Source organism: Anoplopoma fimbria, chromosome 1 (assembly GCF_027596085.1).
Source record: "Anoplopoma fimbria isolate UVic2021 breed Golden Eagle Sablefish chromosome 1, Afim_UVic_2022, whole genome shotgun sequence".
In the NCBI taxonomy this organism is placed as follows: domain Eukaryota; kingdom Metazoa; phylum Chordata; class Actinopteri; order Perciformes; family Anoplopomatidae; genus Anoplopoma; species Anoplopoma fimbria.
In genome coordinates, this window is record NC_072449.1 from 14,181,316 (window position 1) to 14,192,037 (window position 10,722).

The window sequence follows — 10,722 nt, forward strand, 5'->3', positions numbered from 1 at the left end:
CTGACATGTGCTGTCTATTCAACCTCAGTCTATCCCAGAAAAAAACACCTCAAAAACACCATTACATCACCGGATGCAGTAAAGGCTTGGATTAAGTCAATGCTCTTCATAATCCTTGAACAATGTATTTATTCAGTGGATTAACACACTTAAAAATGTATCATTTGCATCAGTTATGACCAACAATCACACCTCTCAATGCTTCACTATGTCCACTCCCTCAATTTCCGTTAATCATTTTCATCGAAACCTCTTGCAACCGCACCTGTGATAGTATTAGAGCGGGTCGTCCTTCAATCAGAAGATTGGTGGTTCGACTCGAGGCTTCCTTAGTCCATGTCGATGTGTGGGTATTCATGGTTAGATAATCCTAATGTGCAGGTGGCACCTTGCATGGTAGCCCCTGTCATCAGTGTATGAATGGGTGGGAATGCGTGAATGACATGTATTGTCAAAGAGCTTTGAATGATCGACAGACTAGGAAGGCGCTATTCAAGTACAGTCCATTAACCATTTACCATCTACAGTTACTGTCCATGCTTCAACATTGTTTCATGATAGACATTTTAGGCCATGCCGCCCAGCGGTATACCCACAGTCTCCATCCGCTAGCTTGACAGCTGACACTTTGTTGAGGAGATCAAAGCTAGCATTGAAGGTGTTGAGCCCATCTGGCAACATGGCCTCACACCTGATGGAGGAGCTCCTGCTTTTGTAGACTGTGACATTCTGCGTCGCCTACCACATATCTTTAGTTCTGTTGGTGTTGAGGTCTCTGTACTGATGTCTCAGATTTGCCTCCTTGATGCCAGCTTCCAGTCTTTGTGATCACCACGTCATCAACACTTGCTGATGTATGGTGTCATTGATGATGAATATTCCACAAGATTGATGTGGATCTCCTAGGTGGCAGCACATCTGAACAGCTAAGGCTTATGACTATAAACAGCCTTTCCCTACCCAGACATGAGAAAAAATGAGGCACGATCAGTTGTGAAGATATTGATCTAATGATGTAAGTGGTCTGGCAAGAGTTTCTATATACGTCTTTCTAGTGGTGTGGCCCCATGATAGCGATGTTGGCCTGTCTGTTAAACAGGTCTTTAGTATATTGAAGGTGATTTATTTGGGGGCAAGAAACACAAGTTAAAAAAAGGTGATGAATGCACCAGAAATCTTTTCTGAAACTTCACAATACAGTGGAGGTGCTCAATGTCTGATTTGACATACAATTGCTTGATTTCTCCCAATAAATCATGATTTATTAGCTTGTTTAGTATAATTATCAGAATTTGAATAACACTGTCATTAAACCTTTGAAAACAATTGCTTTCAATCAATCTCCTTAGTGTTCCTCAATAATTCCCCATGTAGACTAGGTTATACTATCCAAATTTACAGGACCATTGGCCGTAGCCTCAGAATTGTTAAAGAGCAACAACATTGGGTTAATGTTTCACAATCAAATATCAGAGCGCTAATTGTATATTTTGAATTTCTGAACGATTCTTTGTCAAAATCCGCAGTGGGAAGCGGCTAAATACAGCTGTTTGTGGCTTGCATGTCTCTCTAGCTGGCGGTTGCTTCCGGGTAAAACTGGGGGGACGGAATAAAGTCGAAAATCTCAGATTACAAACACAAAAAGACAATTTCCTCACCCTGTGTCAACACTACGCACAGTGACGCTCACACACACAACAAAACAAAACAGCTTGAATGAGTACAAAAAATAAATATTTTAAAAAACGATGTGAATTCTTAGTTGCGGACACCCCTACAGTACAGTTTTTTCAGCGTTGGAAGCAGGAAGTCAGTCTGTAAACTGTGATGGATCACACAAAATAAAGGTAATCATTTTGCTATTAGCCTAATTTTTCACTTCCAAATTAGTTGGGCTAGCTGGCATTCCGACCAGAATGTGCACTGCACTCAATAAAAAGAAAAAAGCAAGAAAATCCTCCATGAAAATATGAAATACAATCAAATAAAGTCAGTTGTAATAAATGGGAATGAACCTTTTAAAGTCATATGACCAGTGGACAGTAATACAGCAAGTCACAGCAGCTCCAGTGGGAAGTTATTGAGTCCCAGAGTGAGAGGTTGTGAAACATAGGGTCTGATTCAGTAATCTGCCTGATAGATGGCTGACTCGCCCTTTGCCAGCAGTGTTTTCTAAAGGCTGCTCCGACATCTGTCAGCAGCCATAAGGCACAGACAACCCTAGCGAAAAGCTTCAGCCATTCATCAGAAAGTTTTATGACTATGTCTCCCTGTGTGCTTGTGTGTTTATGAGTGTGTGACGGAGGATGGAAAAGCCACGCAAGTGTAGGATCGTAAATATGACACCTCATCTAGTCCGACCTGTCAGACTCGGTGATTCGTGGCACTGGTTCAGCTGCTGGATGTGCACACATGTTGCTATGTATGTGGAGAAAATGTTTAGCTTTTCTTTAGGTTTTAGCTTGCCCCATTCCTTTTATGACGGCTCCATCTGTCCCTGAGGCAGCGGCAGTAGTGGACATTTCTCATGGTGATGCACACCTTGTTTTCAAGCCCAAGGGCACAGGTGGCCTTCAGATGTGGACCCATCAGTCATGAGCTGCAGACAGGTGCACAGGGGACGGGGAGGCGCACTATATTTCTAGGGAGCATAATGTGGGCGTGGCTTAGTACCATGAACTATTACCCTGACACATGAATAATGAATTAATGTGTTATTTAGCTCTCTGGTACTGAGAACAAACAGAGATAATATGGCCAGGAAAGTTAAAGTGCTGCAGGAGGCTTGCTCACAGTTTGATGCCACCGTCATATTTATAAACACACAAATTCCTCCCCGCTCTGCGTATGAAAATCAGAGGTTTAGTGAGATGAAAAAAGCCCCTGTTCCACATTCAAAGGCATGGGAGCTGTCAAGGGGTGATTCAGTGATGCCGAAGGTAATGAGAAAGTCATGCATTTATGGCTCCCGTAGATTGAGTTGTTGCTCTTGTGCGTACATAGCACCTTGAATGTGACAAATCCCTGTGTTCTGGTAAGCTTTCATTATGTTCGGTTTAATGGGTTTTCTCTCTGTGTGTTTCTGCTGACTGCTTACCTGAACAGTTTGATACCCGCCTCCCGCTCCAGCTGGGCCCACAGCTCGTAGCACTCCTCCATCATGTGGGTGTAGAAGTCCTGCATATAGGCCTTTCGGATGATGCGGGTCTGGCCATGGGAGCTCCCTCGGGTGTGGGGCAGGACGAACTGGAAAGGTGAAAATAATATCACTCGGTTCAAATGAAATTATTTTAATAACATGGGAATAACATCCACAAAATAGCCAAAGGTATGTGGACATCTAAACAAATGACTTATATGAGACAGTTCAACGTATCCTCACACAAAGGTCGGTGTAATACCTCAAGAGAAGCTGCAGTGCAGAACCAGTTGTTAAGGCAACACAACTACATGGTTAGATTTAAGAAACCATTAACAAAGATAATGAAGCACCTCCAGAAGCTTCATGCCAAATAATTCTTTATCAATTTGCTGGTGCATGATTTATTTTAAATAAATACTTACTGTACTGAAAAATACAATAAGTTCAGTATATATAAATACTAAATACTATATATAAATAAATACTGAAAGATTCCCACCTAGTGGTATCTGCTCATCAGGTGATAATCTACATGCTCATTTATGGCACAACCTTTGGAAGCAAATTTTGAGGTTTAGTATCTTTCCCAAGGAAACTCCGTGCAGACTGCAGGACACACAAACGTCTTCAGTGATAAATGGACTGTACTTGGATATCTCTTTTCTAGCCTTCCGACCACTCAAAGCTCTTTAACACTACATGTCATCATTCACCAATTCACAAACATTCATACACTGATGAAAGGGGCTACCATGCAAGGGGCCACCTGCCCATCTAACATTCATAACCATTCATACCCCACTGGCAGAAGCAATTTAGGGTCAAGTGTTTGCCCAAGGACACATGGATTAGTGGAGCCGGGGAATCAAACCGCCGATCCTGTGATTGAAGGACAACCCTGCTGCTCTATCATTGAGCCATAGTCGCCACTAATGGTATTTAGTTTTTGTAGTGAAAACACACTCCTGAAATGGTGTGTATCAATGAAAATGGCTCTATTAATGACAAGATGTTGAAGCAGTTAGACACAGCCTTAAAACAGCCTCGACCCTAAGGGACCTGAAGCCTTCAGATTCACTGTGCGCCAATTGATTTGTGGTTATTTTATTAATCACAAATGTGTTTGTCAATATTATATGCACCACCAAACAGCATTACATCCAACATTGACAGGGGCCCAAAATCAGCACCTGCATTATTAGTTAATGTCGAGGAATGCCTTGTTCCTAAAAAAAAACATCAGTTAAAGGTATGCAGGTTTATATTGTCCACATGGTTTATTTTATTAAATAAAATTGAGCTAAAACAACTCACCACAAACTTATAACGGATTAATAACTAAACAAACGTTCATTATAGTTTTTTTTTTAATTGCAGCTTTATAAAATGAACTGAATTAAGATAGGAAAAGAGCACATGCCCAGAAATCCAGCTGTTGCCTGCAGCTCTGTGAAGTAGAATCAATGATACGAGCCACACTAACGTTCTGACTTTGAGTTCAGCAAAAAAAAAAAGAAAGAAAGAAGAATGTCATTCAAAGCTCTTCTCCTGCAGCCTCTTAGCTTAACAAATGTCTTGGAACAAAGTTTCACCTGCTCCAGCAGCAGAGTCTTCCGGCTCTGTTTTGCCAGCTGACAGGCCGTGAAGGAGCCCTGGACCCCGGCCCCGATTACTATGCAGTCATACTCCTCTATGGTCGACATCCTGCCCTCATTTAGCACTGACGCCGCAGCATGACATACATAACCCCCTTCTGAGTATGCGGGAACGCCCCTTTCACATGAAGAGTGTTTGCTGTTTGTGCCCTGAGTCTTTCCTGCCAGGTGCTTAGAATGGTTCGCCCCAGAACAGGCTTCATCAAGGAGAAGACTTCGTTCAAGGCGGGATTCTACGGGATTCTACGGCCAGGGAATCAAATCGCCGATCCTGTGATTGAAGGACGACCCTGCTGCTCTATCATTGAGCCAGTCACCACTAATTGTATTTAGTTTTTGTAGTGAAAACACACTCCTGAAATGGTGTGTATCAATAAAAATGGCACACCAAGTTGCTTATTTTGTAAAAATGTTCAGGGAACAATGTTCAGATACACACCAACACCAGAGTTGGTGTGTTTTCTGTGTGTATTCTGGAAGCAAGTACATGACAGTCCTCAAATAGGGGAAAGAACAAAACCATGTAGTCTCAAGTTCAACTTTGAAGTGTAAAAAAACTTCAAACTAATCTGTTTATGGAGGAGCAGATATCATTCGAGTTCTCTTTGGGCGTGTTATTCTATGATTTTACTCGACTTATATATGGAGTAAGAGTTATTCAAATATATTTTTTCCAAATGGGAAGATCAACTTCATTTATGTATTATAATAATGTAGATCTAATATAAATAACAATAATAATAATAATGAAACAGCAAAGTTAAATTTAAAACGCAAATTAATAGTATGAGCCTAAGTAAATAAAACATGAGACTAAAAAATCTAATAAATATATAGTCATTGGATGGTCCTTTTCATAATGTTTTTAATTTACACAGCGGTGAACGATTACACTTCTCGGTAGCTACAGTATTCAAGGTGGAGAGAACTCTTAAAGAGTTGAAAAGCATTTTACCAGGGCTGTGACAGCTAGGCTGTATTTAACCGTCCAAACCTGGAAAACAAAAACACAATGTTGTGGTATGAAACCAGGCAGGATTTCAACTTTATTACTTTAATCAATATTGTGTTTTGCTGTCAAAGACAAGCAGTAGGTCAAGTTCATTTTGAGACTAAGTGTAATGTTACTAGAACAGGTGGGAAACTGATTCATCTGCAGCTCTTAAATTTAGCAAAAATACATTTCACAAGCTTATGTAATAGGCGTTACATGCAGTCATATTGCTTTGCGGGCTTGTTGGTCCGGTGCTGACTCAGCAGATAGACAGCATGTTCCTCCAGTTTAACAGATCAAAGTGCACCTGTTACACTTATATAACCATGAATATTCTACTCCAGAGGTCACTCCTCTGCAACCTCAGTAACAGACCTGCACAGGAATAGTATGATATGTTCACAATCTAATGCTGTGGCACAGTATATGTAAATTCAAACTTGTCAAAGGGCTCCGTGCAACTGGAGGTTGGTAAAGCTCTACTCTGATTGATAATAAACATGTCGCTAATAAAAAACAACACATAAAGCATTGTCCCCCAGGAATCTTTGAGGGGAAAAACACATTCTGTCCTGCATTCTGGTGAAGTTTCATGGACCCATTTTGGAAGAAATCTCAAAACACAAAATTCAGTGCCAGGAGACAATTCCAAATATACAAATGGAATGGAATGGAATGCAGTAAGGCTTTCTGGCATTCCGTGTTGCTTTCAAACATTTATGTTATTTCCGCTGAGTCAGCACACATGTAGGCATGGTTTACTCTTCCTCCTATTTTAAGTCTTTTGTTTGGGGAAGTGACCTGTGTAAATCTGCATGTGACACCTATTGACCTCAATGATAGATGCATTCATTTCTTATTATTTTATAAACCCCTGGACTTTAATAGCTCATGTGTTACAGTAAGATTTTTGTTCAAAATTTTGTGCACATTAAAAACACATCGCACATATCTATGATCAGTAGAAGCTGAGAATAAAGCTGTAAAATTTTGAGGAAAAAGTTGGTATATTTCGAGAATAAAGTTGCAATTAAATTAGAATAAAGTCAAAATTGTCACAGTTCTTCCTCAATACTTACAGTTTGTCTTCCATACTCCCTGTCACTCTGTCTTCACTCTGTTCACTCTGCCTGTCAGTTCAGTTCACCTCCGGCCACTCCCAGTTCCACTTCCAGCTCTCAGCCCAGCCCCCACTCTCTCACCACACTCTCCCTCACTCACCTAATCAGCTTCATGCAGTGCACCTGTCTGCCACACCCACCTCATCAGCACAATCCCTCTCACCTGCTCACTCTGCTGCACCTACACCCTGCAGTATAAATGCCCCACTCATTCACACACTCGCTGCCAGATCGTTCGTTGTTTTCATGCTACACAGAAATTTCCCGTGGACTGATTTCCCGTTGCCGACCCTGCCTGTCTGGACTTCCCTGCCTTGCCTGTGCCCCGGTCAACGTCTCAGCCTTCTGTCCCAGACCACGGTATTCCTACCTTGCCACTGCCCCGGTTAACCGACTCAGCCTTCTGTCCCCAACCACGAGATTAGCCTCTGCTTCCTCTGGTTTCCGTCTGCCTGATCCCTTGCCTGTTTCCCACTGTGAGTCATATCCTGCCTGTATGTCTGCTGTGTTCTCAGCTTCAAATAAAGCTCCAGAACTTTATCTGTCTCCTCGTCGTACTGCTCTTGGGTCCACACACCAACCGTGACAAAAATATTTCCAGAAAAAGTCTACCTGCCTATAAAACTTAAACCAACAGAAAAAACTTCTGATCAGGTATTCAGCTCACCATCATATATATTTTTGTCCACACAAATGATAACTTCACCACCTTCGATACCGCTCAGGCTATAGCCACCTCATCACAAACATTCAAACCAGCAGTAGTATCTGTGTTTGTGCTAGTGAGCCATAACTATTCCATTAACACCTTTTAAATTGTAAAAAAAGAGCTGACTCAGATCTCATTATCATCACTCTCTCACCATCACATTCATCGTGCTCAGGGTAGAGGGCCGGACTGTGGAGTACTGCAGCTGATGGAATCATCCTCATCGGTGATAGAAACCTAAGATAACATCAGATAACATTAAAGAACGGCTTTCAATAAAAGCTACTCATAACTTACTCTCTATAGATACCATTCAGTATGATTTAAGAGATTTTGTGTGTAAAATCGCTGCAGTGAACACAGAGTGTAATGGAGACACACACACTCTCGCCACCACAGATAGCTGTCTTATTCAATTCAATTCAGTTTATTTTGTATAGCCCAGAATCACAAATTACAAATTTGCCTCAGAGGGCTTTACAATCTGTGCACATGCGACATCCTCTGTCCTTCCCTCTTCATCTTATGGATGGCTATCAGTTTTAACCAGTTCAAATGCAGAGGGACAGGTGGCTATTTAGGTAATAATGACCTCATAGCTGACTACGACAATGATGATCACCCCAGAAGAGCATTTCTCCACGCCAGTCAACAAGATTCAGTTGCATTGTGAAAAGTCGCTTCACCCATGGGGACGAAGAGTCATGATAGATTGTGGCCTTTTTTATTGGTGCTTTGTGAGTCCCTCAACTTCATGGAAGTCAAACACTACATTGCATTACATTTACATTACAGTCATTTAGCAGACGCTTTTATCCAAAGCGACTTACAATAAGTGTATTCAACATGGGTATTCAAGAGAACACTAAATAGGTATTCAAGAAACACTAAATATCCGGTTATTGTTTTTTCTTTTCCAGACCACAAACCATTAACCTAAGAATCCCCTCTGCACTGATTTTCAAAATACCTGGAACTGAATCAGGTACAAAAATAGAACAGTGACCCATGAGGCTACCAGTGACGACCAGACATACACCGTAGAACTTGTGGCCCTGTAGAGTCTGTGCAGACCGTTTGTGACTTGGGGCGACTGTGGCGTAGTGGAGAGCAGGTGGTTCGATACCCGGCTTCGGCAGTCGATGTGTCCTTGGGCAAGACACTCAACCCCAAGCTGCTCCTGAAGGATTTGCCATCGGTGTGGACTTGATGTTGCATGAATGTTAGTTAGAGTCTGATGGGCAGGTGGCACCTTGCATGGTAGCCCTGTCATCAGCGAATATGTGAGTGGGTGAATGATATGTAATGATATGTAATATAAGCTTTGAGCTACTGATTGTAAGTCGCTTTGGATAAAAGCGTCTGCTAAATAAGATAAGATAAGATAAGATGATAAATTAGCAGGGGAAATTTGCAGGCTTACAGCAGCATAGAGTTAAAGTGCACACAAGAGACATAGTAAAGAAAGACAAGATAAAAATAAAAATGAAAATATAAAAATAAAATAAAAAAACAAGTATTTAAATAAGCAATAAAAACAGTAGAAAAACACAATAACTGACAGACAGAAAAAAAAACTATATTAACTATTATTGCACAGTGTTTTTATTGTCATGTGTCATGTGGTCTGCTGGGAGCAGAGCTGGTTGTGCAGCCTGACAGCAGCAGGAAGGAAGGACCTGCGGTACCTCTCCTTCACACACCGGGGGTGAAGCAGCCGGTGGCTGCTGCACAGAGCTGCCAGGGCGTCCTGCATGGGGTGGGAGGTGTTGTTCATCAGGGATGACAGCTTGGCCATCACCCTCCTGTCTCCCACCACCTCCACCGTATCCAATGGACACCCCAGCACACTGCTGGCCTTCCTGGCAAGCTTGTTCAGTCTCTTGTCTGCTGCTGAGATGCTGCTGCTCCAGCAGACCACTCCATAAAAGATGGCTGATGCCACCAGGAGTTGGCACTCCAAAGGACCTCAGTCTCCTCAGCAGATAGAGTCTGCTCTGACCCTTTTTATACAGTGCATTTGTGATTAGTCCAGTCCCCTGTATAAGATTGCACAATCTCAATGTCCTGTCCCTGGATGTTCACTGGTTCCGGAGGACAGTGTTTTCCCCGGCGGAAGTCCACCACCAGCTCTTTGGTTTTACCAGAGTTGATCTGGAGGCAGTTCCGCCGGCACCATCCTATGAAGTCCTGGTTCAGTTCTCTGTATTCCCTCTCATCGCCGGCGGGGATGAGGCCGACGATTGCAGAGTCGTCAGAGAACTTTTGCAGGTGGCAGGTAGCAGAGTTATATGTGAAGTCCGAAGTGTATATGGAGAAGAGGAATGGAGCCAGAACGGTTCCTTGTGGGGCCCCCGTGCTGCAGGACACCCGATCTGACTCACACTCCCCTATCCTCACATACTGTGGACGGTTGGTGAGGTAGTCCAGTATCCATGCAGTGAGGTGGTGGTCCACCCCGGTCTGCTCCAGCTTGTCCCTCAGAAGCAAAGGCTGGATGATGTTGAAGGCACTGGAGAAGTGAAGAACATGACTCTCACAGTGATTCCAGCCTTTTCCAGGTGACTGTAATGTAATGTAATGACTTAGAGGTCAGAGTTTTCTGTGAGAAGTGACCAATATCTACTGCACATGTTTGTGTCAGAGCCTGAAGGATGGTGCTGGTTTACCTCAATATGAACATACTTTTGGATAATTTACATATGGACAAATACTGGTTGGCTCACAGACTTTGTAGTAATGTATTCATCCTTTCTGCATATAAAGCAACCACAACTTTTAAGTCATAAAACCAAAGTGATTCATCCCAGGCACAGATTTCTCTGATTGGGGCTGAGAGATTCAAGCATTCATTCATTGATTCCTTTCCTCCTCTCATTCTGTGGACAGCTGCAGCCTCAGTCTGAACAGTTCTCATTTGCAATCGATGAGTGCTGAGATGGCTCATCCCCATCGACCTCTGCAACACAAGAATACAGAGGGAAGGCAGAGTCTCCTCTAAAACCACAACTTGACCTAAACTGTTACTCATATATGCTGTACTATCCCTCTGCACTTTGTGTGTGAGTTTGACATTTTTTTCTTCCTTTTCTATACAGTAT

At 42.4% G+C, this 10,722-nt stretch overlaps 1 protein-coding gene across 1 annotated transcript in view; it reads right to left on the reverse strand.

Moving 5' to 3' along the window:
• The window catches only part of pipox (pipecolic acid oxidase), a 34,844-nt gene extending 29,999 nt beyond the window's left edge, over positions 1 to 4,845 (reverse strand). The window contains exons 1-2 of the mRNA XM_054603802.1: positions 4,735 to 4,845; positions 3,098 to 3,246 (exon numbers count right to left, since the gene is read on the reverse strand). Of these exons, the coding sequence (XP_054459777.1) occupies positions 3,098 to 3,246; positions 4,735 to 4,845 (260 nt within the window). The remainder of the gene's footprint in view (positions 1 to 3,097; positions 3,247 to 4,734) is intronic.
• Positions 4,846 to 10,722: the final 5,877 nt, after the last annotated feature.